Genomic DNA, 20,797 nt, shown 5'->3' with positions numbered 1-20,797 from the left:
TTATCATGGGTTCATTTTACAATAGTTCCTTTATTATGCTTTCCTATCTGCATATTCGTTCTGTCTATTTAGCTATATCCTCCTCACTATTTACAACTATGCAGAATTTCATCATTCCTTCATTACCGAGGAAGTAAAAAATGCTAGAAAATGTCCTGATAGTAGCTTGTAGACATGCTACAATATACCTAGGCCTGGTTTGATCTGGGATGATTTAAATAACAAAGTGGTTATTTTCAAATAACCCTTGTTTGATGTAGGATACAGATAATCAAGTTATTTGGGTAAAAATACATTAGTGTATAAATGTATAATGATTTTTTTAATAGAGTTATTTTGGTTGATGATTTGAATGATGTGATTGATGAGTAGATTGTTGATTAGATAGTGGGTTATATGGAAATAATCTCGAATAACCAACATCAAACAAGGCCCTAATGTCTGTTCACTGTTGACTTTTAATATATCTGCTTTAAAGATTTTATGCAAGGAAATAATAGTTGGATGTACAAGAAAAAAATAAGATGAACAATTATTGCACAACCTTTGGCATGCATGAAACATATAAGTGAAGAGTGGACCAAACTTTTGAATAGAATCTATACATTTGTTTCTATGTTCAAGTTCTAAAGAGAGATTTATCTCCAACCTTTAATGTGATTTGACATACCATGCAGAAAAATGTAAGATTACCATCATTCTGACCTTCAATATTGTTCTGTGACTCTGAAGGTGTTTAGCTCTTGGTACAAAAAGAATGGCACGACTTAATGCTATTGTTAGGTCTCTGCCATCAGTAGAGACACTGGGATGCACAACTGTTATTTGCAGTGATAAGACTGGTACATTGACAACTAATATGATGTCTGTGTCCAAGGTAATTCATTAAATTCATTTCAGTATATTGACAATTGGCTATTATTTGGTAACAACCAAAATTCTTACTAGTATCTGGAATTTCAATCTTTTTTATGACCCCCCTTTAAATAGTAAGTATATTATAAATTCTCTATAAATAAATAAATTAAGATTGCACAAGGTATATTTATAGTTGTAAATTAATATTATTTAAGAATATATGTATATAATATATATATATATATATATATATATATATATATATTATGTTTAATATTTGCATTCCTATAAACCTATACCTATAATTCACAACAATAAGCATAAATTATTAAAAGTAAATTCGTTTTATATTTGAATTTAAGAAAGTAGGAAAATAATACTAAGAAAATTGCAAATTGATAAAAAGTAAGTATTCTTATGAATGTCATAAACTGTTAATTTTTTTTATTATTAATCTAATTCTACACAGAGTTGCAAAAAACAATAAAGAGGTATTAAGAATATGTTATACCTTGAACTAGAATTAAGTATAAATCTTGAATAGAGAAGTATAATTGATAAAAGGATGCAAGAATTATATTGAGACGAGGAGTGAAGAATTAATGGAGGGAGATAAAACCCGCCAGGGTGAATATAATGGGATGAGAGAGAAATTCTTAAAAAGAATTCAACTAATTTTCATTTCATAACTATTCTTAACAACTATATTCTATTTATACTACTATATCAATAACTGTCTCTTCCACCATAGTGTATTAGTCCTAATACTCTTTCCCCTTTATCAGAATAGAATAGTGCTACTTCTGAGCTTTTAGAAAGAAAGGAAAAAATAGGTTAAAGATATGTTAGAAACTTGCCAGAAAATAATGCTTTATTATTAGTTTAAAATTATGAAAAAAAAAGAACAATAGGAATGATTAGCAATTTGATAGCAATGTAATGTTTACTTATGAATGTCATAGACATTGTTCATACAGTAGTATTATATATTTATTTGAACTTCTTTATTTCCATTCAAAACTAAATAAACTAATTGAACTACTTAATTTTAATCTGTTGTTGAAATTCAGTTCTATAATCATTTGATAGTAAAATAACTTATCTTGTTTGTAAATTCACTACATGATAATTATGACTTGGACTGAAACTCAAAGAAGGGCTTATAGTAGAAGATAATTTACTTCAACCACTAAAGACTGTGCACGTTATTTGTCTCACCAGGTCTGTGTTCTTCATTCTTCTCATCATGGTCCTGTTACCACTGAATACAGTGTGAGTGGGACAACATTTGCACCTGAAGGTTTCTTATTTGACAATAGTGGACAGCAGGTAAGTTTCTCATATTGATTCTCTTAATAAAGAAAGATACTGAAGTCATTGATTGAATGAATAGCAGTTACTGTTTTTTGCTTTAAAAGTTATTCCAGGAGGATAATCAATCTTTTATCTATTAGTAGGTCTTACTGTGTAAAAAGTGATAGTTTCTCTACAATCACCATAACTTATTTCGTGTTTTAATTGTTGTTGTTTTCTCTGTAAAAACCGGAATGAATTCTCTTCCTGCACGTTTCCTTAGATTTGTATGTCTTATGCTGAAGAGTTCTTCATTTTTTTATTATTTTCTTTGTGACCCGGGTATATTCCCGGGGTGGCTAGCTGCCCCCCACAATCATGACCCTCTAAATCAAAGCGTTCTTAGTGGGAATCGAACCTGAGAGTTTTGGTCTCTTAGGTAAGACCCTTACCACTTGAACTACCCTGGTGACACTTACTTTATCTTTTCCCCTTTTATATCGTAAGTGATGAAGACTCTTTTGAAGATAAAGATGTGGTACTTTTGCCTTTATTTTCTTGTCCCTTCACTTAATTTTTATGTGATCAGTAGTTCAATAATGTGTTTGATAATTGTATTTGACAAACAATTAATTTGGTTGCTAGATAGTAAATTCTACCTTCTCTATTCCACATTTTTTATTCTTTGCAACTTCTGTTTCTTTCCAGCTTGAGTTTCCAGCGCAATTGCCTTGTCTTCTCCATGTAGCAATGTGTTCAGCTCTCTGCAATGACTCTCGCCTACAGTATGATCCAGACAAAGGAAGCTATGGAAAAATTGGTGAGTCAACTGAAGTAGCTCTTCGTGTGTTGGTGGAAAAGGTTCGTCCATAATACTGCTCCTGAAGAGACCTGTGGTCAATAGCAGTTTTCTAGTCTTTCTATCATTGCTGCTAATACCAGGAAGTATAAATACATGCTTATTTATACCACTTATTGTAGGTTGGTCTTCCTGGATTCGATTCTATGCCTTCGTCTTTAAATATGTTGAGCAAGCACGATAGAGCTTCTTACTGTAATAGCTACTGGGAGAACCAATTTAAGAAGGTTTGGCTGAAATTGTAGTTTTATGAACTCCACTTCGTTCACATTTATATTTTTATTGACTGATCTTTCAAGTATTTAGTACTGTTGGATCTCTGCAGGGAATATTTTGTAGCACTGCATTAATTTCTTAGGATAGTTCCTCATTTCCTGTCATTGACTATGTAGAGAGTAGGCTCTCCTGTTAGCTAAAGTCATGTGATAAGATCAAAATATGATATCCATCTATTATTTTTAAAATGCGTACATAAAACACAAGAGGTCTGTTCATGATTTTGGTTTCAACATTAGCAGAATCAATTTTGAAGTGCCTCCCCCGAAACAAGGTATCTTGAGTCTTAGCATATTCAGCTAAGACTTAGTGTGCTGCCTTTCTTTTCTAAAAAACAGTAAACTCTGTTATCTAATAAGTGTAGAGCAAATAGTCTCGAGTTAATAGATGACGTAGAATGTCGTAATCTCACATGTCAATATGATTTGTTCTAACGTTTTTGTTTGGTGTGGTCTCATAGTCAATGTCACCCATGATTTGCAGCCAGAATGCACATGTCATTTCTATTCGATTTTATTACATTAATGTAACTTTTCCTATATATATATATGTATAGCCGGACTATGTTCTCATCGTAATCTTTATGTCAAATATTAGAACACTCTTTTATGTTTGGATCTGTCAGTAATATGTGAAATATTTCTGTGAAGTACTGAGCAAAATTTTCTTTGTTGACATGTTATATCTATTTCTAATTGATGCAGATGCCTTGCAGGTGTTCGTTTTGGAATTTTCTCGGGATCGCAAGATAATGAGTGTCCTCTGTAGCCGAAAACAAATGGAAGTTATGTTCTCTAAAGGTGCACCAGAGAGCATTTTATCCAAATGTACTAGCATCCTCTGCAATGATAATGATTCCACTATTCCTCTTACTGCAACTATTCGATCTGAGCTGGAGGCAAAGCTCCAAAGGTAGGCATAGTTAGGCCACTTCCTTTTTTTTAAGAAAGGTAAACTTTTTCATTAATGTAAATTGTTTCATCATATTTTTTACTTGACTTCATATAATTGGGCATTTGGAGTGCCTAGAACTCTGAGCACCTTAGTAGGGATTTTTCGGATGACTAGGAGCTAAATGTTAGGGTTGACCAGAGTTTTATGGTTACAACTATAAAGATCTTTGGTTCCCAGTTTCTGACTTACAATTGATAAATTCACCGGGTCCTTGGAATCAAATTCTGCTTTTCACTGAACTTGTAAATACTAGACTGTTTTTCTATTCTTCTGGAATAGTTTTTCTGCTTGTATTCATTTCAAGCATGATTTATCCAGAGCTTATGTAACAGTCATGAATTTCTCAGAAATTATCTCCTGTTTCAGAATATGCTTAAACAACGCTCTGTTATTTACTGGTTTGGATTCCATTTACCTCATATAATGACATGTATATTTGCTTGATCAGTTTGGCAGGAGAGGAAACTTTAAGATGTTTGGCTCTGGCTTTAAAAAGGATGCCAGTGGGTCAGCAGACTTTGTCCTTTGCTGATGAAAGCAACCTGACATTTATTGGCTTGGTACATTTTCTTTTCGATGTACTATGCTTGATGCTCAAATTTGTGAAATGTCACAAAGTGTTAATAGCTTGTATGTGGGACAAGCAGTGAACTTAAATCATAAGTGAAAAACTCTGAACAAAATATGAAATAGTAAAGTTAATGTGATGACATGAAAGTCTTATGCTTCAGTTTATCTATAGTGCCTTTCCTATCATGATAACACCAAATGGAGTAAAATGATGACACAATAACCTTGTTTACCTTTCCCTTACTTATAACAATAAATGAAGTAAAGTTATATCACGAAGTTCTTCTCTTTCTTCTGTTTATGAGCATCATAGGTATGTGGTTTTGTGATAAATGAGTGAATAGGAATTTTATGGAACAACAAAGAATTCAAAAACAAATCTTGAGAAATGTTGTTGGAAATTTTCCAATAGCACAATTATGAATATATCCAACTTTAGAACTTGAACCTGTGAATCAGTGTTCTAAACGGCGGTAGGCGGTGGCGGAGCGGTAAGTGACTACCCACTGTCTCGGGTGCCTAGGCGGTGCCTAAGCGGTGCCTAGGCGGTTGAATATAAATATAATAAAGATGTTCTATAATTATCATTTTACTAAAAAGTCAAATTTATATTCTCTAACATAGTAACATTTAACAAAAATAAGTATGTAGACGAGCTGAAGAAGAGAAAGATGATTAGATGATCGAAGAATATGTAAATGATCAAGGAGGGGAGGTGAATGAGATAAGAAACGAAAAAGAAGAAGATAAATGAATTGGAATGTAAAGAGTCATTTCAAAGAGTTTTTTTATTGATATATATATATATATATATATATATTCATATTAGTAATTAATTAATTAAAAATAATAAATAATTAAATAACCTGACCGCCTCATGTATAGGCGGAGTGGTATTGGACCGCCTACCGCCTAGGCGCCGCCTAGGCGGCCGCCTCGACCGCCATTTAGAACACTGCTGTGAATGATGCTATTATTCCTTATTACCAAATAGCTAGCAACCATTAGAAGTTAAAAGCAGTTTCAGCTTCTTTAAAATCCTTCATGTCATCCATCCATGGTAGCTGAAGTAAAGTCTTGAACTTAAGAGGTTGAGGTCTCAAGTTCGAATCCTACTAAAAGGACCTTGATTGAAGTTGGGTCATGGCGGTTGGCCGGTGGCATGCTCCACTAGCTTCCTCCACGAATACAAAAATCTTAGTTCTCAAAAGGAAAGAAAAACTTCATGTCCTTAACCACATATTATTTACCTCCTATATTTCAAATAAAATTGAAGGTTGGAATGCGTGATCCTCCTCGTGAAGAAGTTAAAAGTGCCATACTTTCGTGCTTGAATGCTGGGATACGCGTGATTGTTGTCACAGGAGATAATAAGGTATATTTTACTTGTTTAAATTACCCCTTCTTATTTTATTATTTTGTTTGTTGAAGTTTACATAAATGTATCTTTTACAATATCTTCTTTCAAAGCTTTTCTAATTGGAATGTCACACCCATGCAGTCCACTGCAGAATCATTATGTCAAAAAATAGGTATTTTTGATCAGTTGGGAGACTTTAGTGGCTATTCTTATACAGCTTCGGAATTTGAAGAACTTCCAGCATTACAAAAGTCAGTTGCATTACAACGCATGGCATTATTTACAAGGTATGGGAAAAATGCCGAAAGGCAAAACATATAATTAGTGGTGTCTTACATGTCAAATCACTAGGGCAGTTCAAGTGGTAATATTCTTGAACTATGATGCCAAGACCTAATTCGATTCCCAGTGAAAGAAGTGATGGTCATGGCGTTGGGATGATGTGCTAGCCTCCAGGGAAAAAAATTGTTAAAAAATCACCACAAGAACTCACAATTTAGCTACTCACTAAACTATGTATAATAACGCAAACTTTCCTTGAGCTAGGAAGTTCAAATTGTAGGATTTTTCCTTCTATTTACAACCAATAAAAACTCAAAAGACACTATCATGCAACCTAATTAAAATCCTCACAAGCCAAAATAAATACAATACAATGTAAGCCAAGCTTAATATCAAATCTTCTTGTTTAGTATCTTGGTATTGCCAAGTCCCCATTCTTTGCAAATGAGCCAATTGGGCTATGGATTTTGCCTTCTATTTACAACCAATAAAAACTCAAAAGACCCTATCATGCAACCTAATTAAAATCCTCACAAGCCAAAATAAATACAATACAATGTTCAACATGAGACAACTAACCTCCATGTATACATTTCTTTATTTTCTCCTTCCATTAGCAAGTTCTAAAATGCAATGTCATCCATTTGTGTATATGGAATTTCATGTTTGTGTTTTTGTTAGGGTTGAGCCTTCTCACAAAAGGATGTTGGTTGAAGCATTGCAACACCAAAATGAAGTGGTAAGACCTTAGTTTTATCCTGAAACCTCCAAGACGACCATTAAAACACCTTTTTTTATTTATTAATAAAATATACATACACCTGCAATGAACTTAATTTTTTCGAAAACGATGACCTTGATTAAGGGCTTGTTTGATTTGGGATTATTTCGAGCAAAAAACCTTGTTTGATGTAAAAGTTGATTATTTGTGTTATTTGGATGAAATGACCAAATGATCCTTATTATTTAATAATTTAAAATGTTATAAAGAATAAAGTAATTCTATTTTAGCTGATGATTTGAAGGAAGAAGTGGTTGATGATAGGATGGTTTATTATATTCAATCCAAACAATCTACATTAAACAGGACCTTGATTCAAAAGTGCATCTCTTATTTATATCATGAAAAGCTATCAAACAGAATCATGTCTTTTACAGGGTTATATTTTGGGTTTGTTTACTATAATCAAGTACTCATTTAAGTTGTTATACGAATTAGTGGACTTTTAACGAACTTGAGTCACATGTCCTGTTCATCCATTTGATTCATACACAGAAGAAGGTAACTAATTGAGTTGGATAACAGCAAAAATAGTAGTTGAGTGTTACAAGTAATAAAAAAAAGCCTAAAGTTTCTGATAATGACTTTTAATATATATATATATACATATCTTTTACGGGGCACATTTGCATATCCTCTTTATTTTATTTTTTAAAATATTAATATATTAAATACAAAGAATATTTTTTAGTCATCTAATCCAAGTACACCCAAATATCTACTATTTTTTTTATCAAACTAAGTTTTTATTTTTCTAAAAGGAAATACATCAAAACAAGCTCATATATTCAGCTTTATAACACATCCTGGATGAGGTCACATAAATTTCAAAGCTTGAGTACTTCTTCGACCTTGAGAAGCATACGTTTCTTTCTTCGACTAAAGAAGTGTATGCTAATATAGGTTGCAATGACCGGAGATGGAGTAAATGATGCACCTGCACTAAAGAAAGCAGATATTGGAATTGCCATGGGGTCAGGAACTGCTGTTGCCAAGGTATTTCACTGTTGCTTTCCCTTTGGAGCAATTATTCCTAATCTGTTGTATTCCAAACTATAAAGAAGACAGTGTTAGCTTTTAAATACAGAAATTTCACCTTCTACACATTTTTTGTGGTACTCTGTTTTCTAAGACAGTGTTTGAATACAGACAATGCTAATTTAAAAGACTAAGGCAATGTTTGAATACACAACTTATCACTTAATTTGAAAAATTAAGTGCTTATTTGAAATAAGTGTACTTGAGAAGTGTTACATCAAACCATTTAATTATATAGATATAGCTCAAATGAAGCTAGAATCCTAGCTTAATTTGGTAAGCTATGAATGACATAACTTGGTAGTATAGTATGAGCATGCAAAATAATTTCTTTTTTTGAAAAGATGAAACCTCATTTCAATAATCCAAATTTTGTGAAGTGCACAAAAAGGTGGTGAACTCATCAAAAAAACATTACAGAACAAGTTACGACTTGAGTGATCATAATTTACAGTGCAAAACCAAACTCGAATAGAACATCAAATACAAATTAAGACTCATAAGAGTCGAGAGTAAGATCAACACAAATATCAATGCCAAGGTCTTCAGGAATTCCCGTCCATTTGTGGATCTTCTTATGTCGTAATTAACCCCACTATGAAGTTTATACGCTTCTCTTTCGTCCTTTGACTTTTTACTATTTTCCACCCCTTTGCCAATCTTATCAAGTTGCTATTTAATGAAGTTTACATCTTCATTCTTATTTAACCTCAAAAACAAGCTTTTGGAGGTTTTCAACAAACCCACATTTTCCATACAATTGATCCATTCGTTCTTCTCACTTTCTGATGTGGGAGGAGGACCAACGTAGTCGACGTAGTGACAATCACGCTTGAAGGCTCTGTCGTTGTTGTTGGTACCTGCTCACTCAGCATTTTTCTGAAGAGTGATGAATCAAACATTCTTCTACATTGCGACTTTGCCAAGAACACGTGGGCTCTCTCCTGCAGAACATCATTCATTTCCAATGGGATGCTCCACCCAATTTCGCTGACTTTTAGGTCAAATCAATTGATTGGAGTTCTGACAACATTGTGGACGACTGGAAACCTCTCTTCCGTCCTGTGGTGTACAATCTGGAAAAAAGAAACAGAAGAGTCTTTGACGGGAAAACCAATAGATTTGAATGATCAAAGGATTTATGTTGCACAAGGTCACTTCAATCTGGAAAATGGGACTTGTACGGGATTGATATTCTTCGATCTTATTGGCATTTAAGCTCCTTTCTTTTGTTTTTGTTTTAGCCCCTCTTCCCCTTTTTTGTAATTTAATGAAAAGTTTACATTTAAAAAAATGTGAAGGTATATGTGAGTGTTATGTCAAAGAACAAACATACAATGCTTACAAATTGTTTCCAACTAAGTTGAATGATAGCAACCAAAAAGAGACTCAACATGAGCCTTTTGGATGTGGCAAGACAAGTTAATGTGGAATCAACAATGTAAGTGAGACTGCATTTGAAATGCTAAACTAATTCTCCAGACATTCATTCTCAGTCTACCCGGATATTAATATGTGAAGCAAATTCGGAAAGAGTTTATAAATATCTGTTTTTCTTGGTAGAGCCTGTCTAAACCAAATGACAGTTATGTGGTAATCTTAGAGAGAGATATTCTGACAAAGTGCAATGAAAAAAAGTCTGATGGTACATTGATAAAATGTTGGTCAATTAATCATAGGCTAATGTTTAAAACCAATGAAGTTCTTATTTCACCTGGTAGTTTTGTATTTAACTTGGTCGGTACAAGTTCTGATAAAAATGTCAAAATTTGACTGTCTTAATAGGGTCCAAGTATGATTCTTCATTATCTAAAAAATATTTTTATAGAGGTGATGCATAATATGTTACCATGCAAACATAATTTTATTAATCTATTTTGAAATGGTTGTGAACCCACGACCTTGCAGCCATGAATCTTGTGCTCTACCACTGATCTAAACAAGCCTTGCAGCCATGAACCTTGTGATATATCACTGAGCTAAACAAGCCTGCTCATGCAAACCGAAATTTTGAATTTTGCATTTAGTTGATCTTAATTGTGTCAAGATGTTGTTGGTATCCTGAACTTTAAGAAGCTGTCAACAAGTTTTGGTTGGCTTGGTTTTGTTATCTTACGTTTTTCTATGCATCATACATAACCATGCCTAAAGCTGTCTGTTGCATCCTTAAGTGCCTGTTTATTTGTCGAACACGGTGTGACCTGATTTTCATCTAACAGTTTAACGATTTAATTACTTTATATTTTCTTTTTCTTCTAATTTTTTATCTCAGAGTGCCTCGGATATGGTTTTGGCAGATGACAATTTTGCTACAATAGTTGCAGTAAGCTCACTACAAACAATTCATTACTTCTCAAAATCTTCGTGACAGGGGTGTACAGCAAATACGTAAAAGTCATTATTACCATCTTCTTCACACTAAACTTTGTTATGAACAGGCCATTGCAGAGGGAAGAGCTATATATAACAACACAAAGCAGTTCATTCGATACATGATCTCCTCAAATATTGGTGAAGTCGTTTGTATCTTTGTAGCAGCTGTACTTGGAATTCCTGATACACTTGCTCCTGTAAGTGTAAAATGTCAATAAAAAATCACTTCTATCTCTTTGTTCCCTTGAGATCAAAATATACATTGTTCTCTTCTTCTTCCTTAGGCACTACAGTAATTTTCTTGTTCAAGTGTCCCCACTCCCAGAAAGTTTTGGATTTCTCGCAATATGACATTGAATGCCATAACTCTTATTTGTATTTTACTTTTTATTGGTTCTGTTGGGAATCTGCATGGATAGGAGCACATACATGGTTCAGCTTTTAAAAGTCATAAAAATGGATAACAGAAAATTTGATAAAAATGACATTTTACTCTTATTTTCTTGTTTTCTAATTCTTAAGTGGTTCCTATTCTAATAATTTAGTGTTCAAGCAGCACTCGACAATAGTTGGCAATATGTGCCAGGTCTACATTTTGACAATTCACGATTGGGAAAAAGGGATTACATTCTTTACTAATGATTGCATTAGGACACAGTCTCACATCTAGCTACCATTGTATTATCATTCAGGTACAATTACTTTGGGTTAATCTAGTTACTGATGGGTTGCCTGCTACTGCTATTGGATTTAACAAGCAAGATTGCGATGTGATGAAGGCTAAGCCTCGCAAGGTATCGTTTCATAGTTTTTGTCATAGTTACTTACTGTGTGGCAGAATAAGTAGTCAAGAGAAGGACCTGGTGAGACGAGCTTAATTGTTGGTTTAGTTTATGTGTGGCGAAAAGAACTTGTTAGATACCAGAGCCAAAGGTATCTAATAAGTTCTACCTACTATTGGATTTGAAATTCAGAAATCCTTCTATAGACTTTCCCGAAAGTAAAATAAAAAAGATGTATGAATCAACTTTTTGGAATCTTGGCATAAGTTTAAAAATAATTATAAGAGCGTGTTTCAGAATACGGTTAACCAACCTGTTAACTAATCAATTAATCATCTTGCAAATTTTCTTCTGCAGTACCTTGACATGAGAGTGAGAGGGGTTCAATTGTAGCCAATATCTTATTACGAATAATTTCAACAACTTCATGAGAAAACCAAAAGGAATTGATGCATTTATCAATGTTGAGATAATTTTACTCCATTTCTATGAGATAAATTCACTGAATAAAAAATACATTAAGGTAGTTCAAGTGGCAAGAGTCGGTGCCTAAGAGACCAAAGTCACAAGTTCAATTCTCACTTAAAACGCCTTAAGTTGAAGTCGGAATCATTACTGTGGAGGAGGCGCTAGCTTCCTAAACTAAAAATAAATAAATTCATTGAATAAAAGAAGTCCAAGTGACAGTCATTAACCTTGTGGAAATTGTAGCACTTAAGATGAACTGACGCACAATTAATTAAACATAACCAAAAAGGTTAATTACACACCAAAAAGTTTTATACAAATACTTATTTACTTTCCTTGTTGTAGATAGACGAAGCTGTTGTATCTGGTTGGCTTTTCTTTCGCTACCTTGTTGTTGGAGGTATGAAGCTTTTGTTAGCTATCACTTTTAATTTGCTAGTTTGTTAAGTATGTGGATAAGGCTTAATCATAGGTATGTACAATTTGAACAGTATTTTTATCCTTGTTTGAACTTTTAGAAACATAAAGAAATAATGTATTAAATAGGAGAGAATGCAATTCCTATTTTTATAGGTTGTATATATAAAAAACTATTTTTATAGGTTGTATATATAAAAAAGACTTTAATTGAGTAATACACGCCGTAAACATCCTTTAATTTAAACAAATAAACGGCGACTTGAGTAGATCTATGGCTAAGGATTCCAAAAAAAAAATTCTGCACCTATCACATGTGATGCATGATTCCCAACACATAGCTGATAAACCATTAATAAATATTGTTACCTAACTGATCTATCATCTTGTCTGCTATATCCTTCTCCACCATATTTTATATTCTTCTATGTTATTTTTTATAGTTAGACAAGGGGTGAAGGAAAATGAGCAATATATTGCTCGACAAAAAAAAGTACTTTTCTGTTTTCTTGAGAAGTGAATGCATATTTTCTATTTTATTTTTGACAGCTTATGTTGGACTTGCCACTGTTGCGGGATTTGTATGGTGGTTTGTTTATGCTGACAATGGGCCTAAACTACCATATGTGGAATTAGTAAGTTGTATCTTGTTCTCCACCCTCAAGTAAATGTGAAATATTGATGTTTGTAGTGTTTGAAGGTTGGTATTGCATAAATTTTCTTTTCTGGTTCATGGTGGAAAGTGTACGGGAAAATAAATCTGCTACACTTTAAGGTTGAAGAATTTGATCACATATTAACTATAGTCTACCCACCCACCCAAGGTAGCTCAAGCGGAAAAGTCTTGAACTTAAGAGGTTGAGATCTCAAGTTCGATTCCCACTGAAAGCACCTCGATTGAAGTGGGAGGTTATGGTCATGGGATGTTGTGTTAGCCTACTATAGGAAAGAACCCTGGTTGTCAAACAAAAACAAACAAAAAAACTTATATTCAACCCTACCTCACTTCTAAGAGTTCTCACATATGTCAACATCATTTTCAATAACAGTTTCTCAAATTCAAATTAAAGTACCCTCTTAAGTGAATCTAGATCCAATTCAAGACATTTTATGCAATCTCAAAATGGTCTCTCCATGAATTGATTCTCATTTTCAAGATGTAGCATCATACATGGAATTAGAAAAGTAGTTAATGTTTGTTGATAACAACTATTTGGTCCATTTAAAAAGATGTAAAGATGATACTATGTTTGGATTGTGTTTGTTCAGAGGATCTGAAAAGCTTTTTTTATCGTTTGGTATCATATTAATTTTTGGACCATGATCCAAATTATAGTGTAATTTTGTTGTTTTGTTTGGCATTCAAATTATTTTGTTGATCGTGATCCAAATTATAATATAATTTTTTCCTTCATTTGGTATAGAGGTTTTTCTCGATCGAGATTATAGTGTAATTTTTGTTGCTTTATTTGGTAGTCAAATTATTATGTTGATACAGAGATTTTTCGTTGATGATGATCCAAAATTATAGTGTAATTTTTTTGTCGTTGGTTGATTCCACTTTCTTGGTTAGGCTCATTATTGTGGACTTATCGTTATGATGTTATTTCAGATGAATTTTGACACCTGTCATACAAGGGAAACAACATACCCTTGCAGTATATTCAGTGATCGGCATCCATCAACAGTGGCAATGACTGTGCTTGTTGTCGTGGAGATGTTCAATGCACTAAATAATCTTAGTGAAAACCAATCCCTTATGTGAGTTTCTGGTTGGACATCATTATTTCTGAACGTAGATCTTGTCCATTTCTCTACTAAATTCGGACTGGAATTTCGCATATAAATCGTATATCAACATGGGTGCTATTGCTTGCATTTCTGTATGCTTTACACTTGCAAGTAATATTTTCTCTTAATATATGGTTCTTAATATTAACCTACTCAGTGGAAACATGCTTGGACTAAAAGGGCTGTAACTACCCTAAGGTCTAGATTCGATTCTCACTGAAAATACCATATTGAAATGGGAGGTCATGATGGTGGGTAGGTGTGCGAAAGCTAACCTGGACATCCTGGTTACAAAAAAGAAATGTTCTTAATATCCTAATTTAGGAAAATATTTGTGATGTTTCTCATTTGGGTCCATAATTAATGTGGAAAAAGGAAATGCATAACCAATGATCTTTCTCATTCTTTATGTTTTTAGTGTTATTCCTCCATGGAGTAATTTGTGGCTTGTTGGTTCAATTGTCCTGACTATGCTTCTCCACATACTGGTCTTGTATGTTCGACCACTTTCTATTCTTTTCTCAGTAAGTATTTACCTTATCTTTCCCTCCCCACTTCCTTTTTGCAATTATCTTCTCCTGTTTGATGAAATTATTTTTCTCCCGAAATTCGTATCTGTAGGTTACTCCGCTGTCTTGGGTTGAGTGGAAAGCAGTACTTTATCTATCATTTCCTGTAAGTGATTAGTTGATGCAGATAGTTTTTGTTTTAAATCTCTGTTATAAATAGTATGAATTGAGGTTGCTCAAATATTGCTATTTGATTACATTATGGCATATCCATGTGAATTTGCAAGTGAGAATGGAAATGGTACTTGTAATAATCCAAAGGAACTTTTTGAAGAAAAAAAAATAGTTCAAGTTTATGTTAATAAAGTTAAGTGACTTATTTCAACACAAATAACTATAAAAGTAAAAGAATGGGTAAAGGTGAAAACAACAGGCCAGATATCGGATAGAGATTATGATCATATAACATCAATTTTAAATAAACAATCCAACACAGACTTTTTAAAAGTCAACTCAACCAAAATTATAGTTCATACCCAATTTTTACAATTAGTCTATTATTATAGTCTTCTTGCAAATAATTCATGTGCATATTTGGCCTTATCCCAAATCCATTTTATTCTTTCTCAGATATTATGTGTAGTTATGTTAAATTTCTGAAGATGTGTACATAGTGACATTTACCTGTTGCATGCTCTTCATGGATTTAGTTCGGTTGTAAGGATTAATATGGAGAGAAAAGGTGTTCATTTTGTATTATGGTCTTGCCTACTTGTTGCAGGTGATAATTATTGACGAGATATTGAAGTTCTTCTCGAGACATACTTTCGGTAATTGTCTTTTTTTTCTGCAAAATCAATGTCCCTTTATTTTATGCTCGGTTCTCCCTTCCCCTAGGAAAGAAAAGAAAAGAAAAGAAAAAACGTGTTAAAATAGAAGAATGTGGCTTAGCTGCAGTTACCCGTCAACAAAATAGGTGTAGCAAAATAAACCAAAAGAAGGAATAAAACCCTATACACTAAATGACGATAAAAACTAATGATCTAGGAACGGTACCCTAAGAATTTTTTCTATCTTTAAATTGTAACAACAATTGCCTTAAAGTCACTGAAATCTGACATTGTTTCAAAGACTTGCCTGATATTCTCATGCATTAATGATTTTTTACCCCTTTCTTTTTGCAGGTGCGGGATTCTTTTATAGATTTAGGAGGCACGACTTACTTCCCAGGAGAGAACAACGCGATAAGTGACAAAAAGAGAGTCTATCTACTCTAACCATATTCTTCTGGTTTTGACTTATCTTTCATTATACTCACCATCACTTGTCATCATCAAGCATGCAATTCAACCCATTTCAATTTTCAACAGAGCTAAGCACGAAGATTGCTTTACCAGAAATTCTCTTACAAGATACCGCTGCTGCTGCGATCCACACAATCATACTATAGTTTAAAAGTTCTTTTTTGTTTCTGTTTGGAAAAGAGGTTGTTGATCCTGCTTGTTTGTATTTGTATATTTATACATGTAAGTCTTTCCCCTTTTGACAAGCTTTTATTTTTGTAATGGAAAGAGGGAGACTCATTGTTGGTACACTAATTCGACGGGAGAAAGTGAACATTTTTACTTAGAAAATTGGTTAATTACATAATGATTTGGAAAATGACAACTAAATTAAAACATCATAAACTTTTGTAACTTTCACAAGTTCTTTGAAGCCCTCTTTGTATTAATTATTGAAGAAGAATGCATGTTTGGGTTTACTTTTTATTTTATAATAATGATGATAAACAAAAATAAATAGAGCTACTAGAATAAATGCACCATAAATGGTATTGAGTAAATCTATAGCCAATCATGACCAATCCAATGGTCATTTACAATTTTTGGAAACACCTTTTCTTCAGTTGGAGCTGAATTTCTCGTTTGTGAATACAGTTGGGATGAATTTTGAATATGTCTTGAATTTAGTGTAACTCAACTTTAAAAACAAGTTTGTGATCATCTCTAAGTATTGATTCAATGTTTTGAAAATTTGTACAACAAAGACTTTGAGAAAGGTTTTTGTAAGTTTATAGATGAAAAATGAAAGTGGGTTAGAAAAAAACCTTTGATTCTATAGAAAACATTTTAAATGAATATTAAATATATTAGTGGGCAAAAATAGGTGTGATTATTCGCTGAAGATACTTAGTTCGGGCAAAAATAGGTGTGATTATTCGCTGAAAATACTTAGTTCGAGTACATTAGGTGTCTATACGGTATACTTGTATCGGAAGTTTCGGTATATAAAAAAATATTATTATACTGTTATTTCAATATACCGAAATCTCGACATAATATAAGTAACATACCGAATATTAATGGTATACCGCGATTTCGGTACGGTTTTAATATTATACCGTTTATACCGAATAATATTAAAATATAATTATATTTTGATTTGATTTTCAAAAATTATATTTCTATAATTAAATTATCATCAAATAATTTTAGAGAATAAAATAAATCAACTAAGATTACAGATAAAAATATATATATATATATTCTTAGAGTTGAACCTCAAATCTATTTTGAAAATGAAATAAATTTCTAATATTCATTGATACATTATGAAAAATTCTTAAAATAAAAATAATTATTTATATGATATTATATATATGAGAAATTATTTAAGTAATAAAAATATAACGAAAGTAAGACTACGAATCTGATGTGCTTTAATATATGTGCATGAAATACAAATAAAAAAAAGTCATGTTTAAAGAAAAATAATAATACGTTAAAAAGAATGGCAATGTTCGGGAATATGGCCATTTTTGAGAAATTATTGTCCTAAACATTATCTTTATTTTATTTAATTTAATTATTTTTCGATTTTTCTTTTTTTATTTCTTTCCTTTACAATCTTTTACAAGTGACAAGCACATCAGATTGTGTCTATCTCATCTCTCATGTTTTTAATCTACCATAATTATAGTACTTGTATCATACTTACAAAACTTTAGGTATAAAAAATATCAATAATTGTTATCTCTCAGGCCCATGAAAGAGGCCCAATGTAAGTAGACGTTAGTAAGATAAAAAACAAAAAGAAAAAAATGAAAGAAAAACAGCATTATGAATGAATGAATGAATCAATCAATCAATCGAGTAGTTACAGAGGAGGAGACACCGTATATAGAGTCAAAATCGACTTCCAACTTTGATCCAATTTTTTCCCAAAGATCCTGAAAAACGATGTCATGGCTAGCTCGCTCTATTGTCGACTCTCTGCGAATTGACGACGACAATGAAGAAGAAGAAGGATGTGAAAAAGAAGAAGATAAAGATAAAGATAAAGAAGACGATGTTGAAAATGTTGATTTACCAAACCCTGAACCACCGCAATCGGAAGTCAGATCAAATGAACATGAAGTTGTAGAAAATTATGATGATGATGATGATCGAATCGGACGAGGTGTCAAGGAAGATTTCACGGAATTAAGAGAATCCCTAACTCGTCAACTGTTGGGCGTCGCCTCTTTTCTCGCTCCTCCTCCTCCTCCTCCGCCACCCCCACCTCCGTTTGGTAATAATCGGACTTGGCGGGGGGAACCCGATCTCCTCAATTCAGGATATGATTCGTCGGAAGAATTGTTGGAATCTTCTGGAATTTCAGAAAATCTTGTGCCTTGTCAAGATGGGTTGGGGGGTTTGCAGTCTAATATATCAACAACTGATGAAGCCGATTCTAATTATTTCTATTTTGAAGAGGATCAACTTGACGATGTTGTTGGGGTTACTGAAGAGGTTTTGGCTTTTGCAATTAACATTGCTCATCATCCTGAGACATGGTTGGATTTTCCTTTGGAAGAAGAAGAAGATGACAATGATGGTAAGTGGAAACATAATTCTGGAAAATAGAATACTTGGTTGTGTTTATAGAGAGATCTATGAATTAAATGTGCAATTTGGTTTGATTTTTTACACAGTGTTGACAGTTCTCTGTAGGCTTTTCGGCTTAAACATATCGATAGAAATGTTGAACCACATTGTGAAAGATCGATTACCCTGACTTTTATTAGCACTTCTTTCCCCTTTGCTATCTTTCTGTTTCCCATATAGAGCCTAGGAACAATAACTTTGGAGTGTAATATTTTGTTCCATTTATCTTCATAAATTGGGATGTTTGCTTCTATATAATATAGCCTTTGTTCTTACCTTGAAAACATCAACAAGTTAATACATTAACTCTAGATGTCTTCTGTATTAACTTTCATTATTTGATTACCTTGCAGATTTTGATTTGTCTGATGCTCAATACAAGCATGTTTTGGCTATTCAACATTACGCTCCTAGATTAACTGCTCTCAAAATTGAACTATGTCCCGCTCACATGAACGAGAGTTACTTTTGGATGGTCTATTTTGTTCTTCTCAATTCAAGACTAAGTAGACAAGATGCGGAAGCCTTGTCTACTGCACAGGTAAATTCTTGTACTGCTACATGACTGTTTTGTTTGATGATCATCTGAGGAATTAAAATGGAGACATCACACTGGTTTCTTAACTTTGTCACTTCTATTCTATGGGTGATTCCTCATTTCCATCCCGAGTCAAATTTCATTCACTTCATGCGGGTGTTTGTGAATATTTGGTTTGACTTGGGCAGTACTTAGTCTAAATGATGAAGTGCTTATTTGAATTAAGTTCATTCTTAATCACTCTTATTCAAATTCAGATCAAATAAAACTATAAAATCGGACTTAATGACTTGGTCCAAAGATAACTTTAACCGTGAAAACTAATCATCTTGATTTAGATCGCGGAAATCAAAACCATATTATTAAGGTCAAATAGTTTTTTAAATATTTTCCCGACATTAGTTCCACATTTTATTAAACCAACTTACATAGTAAATACATCAAATTTAGATATCTTCATTTTGGTTTATTCAGCATTTAACTCAGCTCATTTGGCACTTAAAATTAAGTATTCAACATTGTGCACTTAATTTTCAGTTTTATCAAACGCCCCTTAATACTCCTTTCATAATAGAATTACTTTCACTTTATGATCTTTATAATTTATTCGCATGGTACTTCTTACATTGGTTCAATTAGCAAATGCAAGATTGTCAGATACTATTTTCAACTTCTTGCAGCTTGTGACGGCAAGAACTATGTGGATGCGAGAGCTACAAAAACGAACAAAACAAGAAACAGAACGATTTCGTAGTAGTAGTAGTCATGGAGAAAGCAATGCCAGGTCATCATGGAATGGGTGTATTGACCACTCAACAGATGAGGATGAAAACGAGTCTCATGGAAATAGATTACCCCTTATTTCCGGTCTAGACCCTCTTGCTACAGATTTTGGGACTGGGAATCAACGTATTGTAGATTCTGAGTTGCAGATAATTGACAAGGCTGTAATTGAAGACAAGGATTTAGCTGTTGGTTCATCTTTTAAGTTACCAATTCTTCATAAATACGATGAAGATGATGAGGATGACGATTGGCTCAACGATAATCCTGAGTTAGATGGATACACGAGAACTACAGTTCTTATGGGAAATGAAGAAGATATATCATTCAGCGATCTAGAAGACAACGATGACTGTTTTATTCCGGTGAAATCTAAGGTGGTTATCAAATAGTTTTTGAGATGTATAAGTGAAAATACTATCTCAAAAAGTGGCTAGAGTCCAAAACCATGCTTTCCTCCAACAAGATAAGCTCTTGAGGCGAAAAGTTCTGGTTCTTTCGAATGTATAGTTTTATCGGATTGATCTTCTGACTGGATTTGGACTGAATTTTGGAGGTTAAGAATCTCGGCTTGGATCAGGCATTCACCTCCACTTTGCAATTGTAAGTGATGTTTGTCAAATACATGAGTACATTGTGAAAGTTGATAGAAGGGTTTTTGGTTTCTATTTCTTTCTTCTTCTTCTTTTGCTGCTGTAAAATAGCAGATTATAGGCATTGATAATAATTTATTGTTCCCCATTCATATATTTAATTTGGATGTGCATGTAAAGATCAAGTTTGGTATTCCTTTGACTTTTGATTCAAATGGAAAGGCTTAAACAAAGCCCTTTCTTTACCCCATTTTAGGCTTTACCTCTTTTATGAGCTTGTTTTTCTTATAAATAAGTCTTTACAAGTATATGTTTGATGATATGGAATGATTTGGAGTCGTTTCTT

General features: G+C 33.0%; 2 protein-coding genes across 2 annotated transcripts in view; both read left to right on the top strand.

Moving 5' to 3' along the window:
• Positions 1-16,209, top strand: part of LOC124928246 (calcium-transporting ATPase 3, endoplasmic reticulum-type) — a 31,225-nt gene extending 15,016 nt beyond the window's left edge. The window contains exons 15-34 of the mRNA XM_047468781.1: positions 733-877; positions 2,080-2,187; positions 2,860-3,012; positions 3,133-3,237; positions 4,002-4,198; positions 4,689-4,800; positions 6,087-6,185; positions 6,312-6,457; positions 7,134-7,191; positions 8,137-8,229; positions 10,544-10,594; positions 10,710-10,841; positions 11,337-11,438; positions 12,240-12,294; positions 12,861-12,946; positions 13,924-14,072; positions 14,521-14,626; positions 14,724-14,777; positions 15,393-15,441; positions 15,796-16,209. Coding sequence (XP_047324737.1) covers positions 733-877; positions 2,080-2,187; positions 2,860-3,012; positions 3,133-3,237; positions 4,002-4,198; positions 4,689-4,800; positions 6,087-6,185; positions 6,312-6,457; positions 7,134-7,191; positions 8,137-8,229; positions 10,544-10,594; positions 10,710-10,841; positions 11,337-11,438; positions 12,240-12,294; positions 12,861-12,946; positions 13,924-14,072; positions 14,521-14,626; positions 14,724-14,777; positions 15,393-15,441; positions 15,796-15,863 — 2,068 coding nt within the window. The 3' untranslated portion in view covers positions 15,864-16,209. The remainder of the gene's footprint in view (positions 1-732; positions 878-2,079; positions 2,188-2,859; positions 3,013-3,132; positions 3,238-4,001; positions 4,199-4,688; positions 4,801-6,086; positions 6,186-6,311; positions 6,458-7,133; positions 7,192-8,136; positions 8,230-10,543; positions 10,595-10,709; positions 10,842-11,336; positions 11,439-12,239; positions 12,295-12,860; positions 12,947-13,923; positions 14,073-14,520; positions 14,627-14,723; positions 14,778-15,392; positions 15,442-15,795) is intronic.
• A 1,539-nt stretch (positions 16,210-17,748) lies between these two features.
• LOC124925490 lies at positions 17,749-20,722 on the top strand. Its single transcript, XM_047465503.1, has 3 exons — positions 17,749-18,487; positions 18,891-19,078; positions 19,756-20,722. The coding sequence occupies exons 1-3, from the start codon at positions 17,851-17,853 to the stop codon at positions 20,248-20,250; spliced, it is 1,320 nt and encodes a 439-aa protein (XP_047321459.1). The 5' UTR covers positions 17,749-17,850; the 3' UTR covers positions 20,251-20,722.
• Positions 20,723-20,797: the final 75 nt, after the last annotated feature.

Source organism: Impatiens glandulifera, chromosome 2, assembly GCF_907164915.1.
Source record: "Impatiens glandulifera chromosome 2, dImpGla2.1, whole genome shotgun sequence".
In the NCBI taxonomy this organism is placed as follows: Eukaryota; Viridiplantae; Streptophyta; class Magnoliopsida; order Ericales; family Balsaminaceae; genus Impatiens; species Impatiens glandulifera.
The sequence above is the reverse complement of the archived record's forward strand: the minus strand, read 5'-3'. Positions and strand labels throughout refer to the sequence as shown.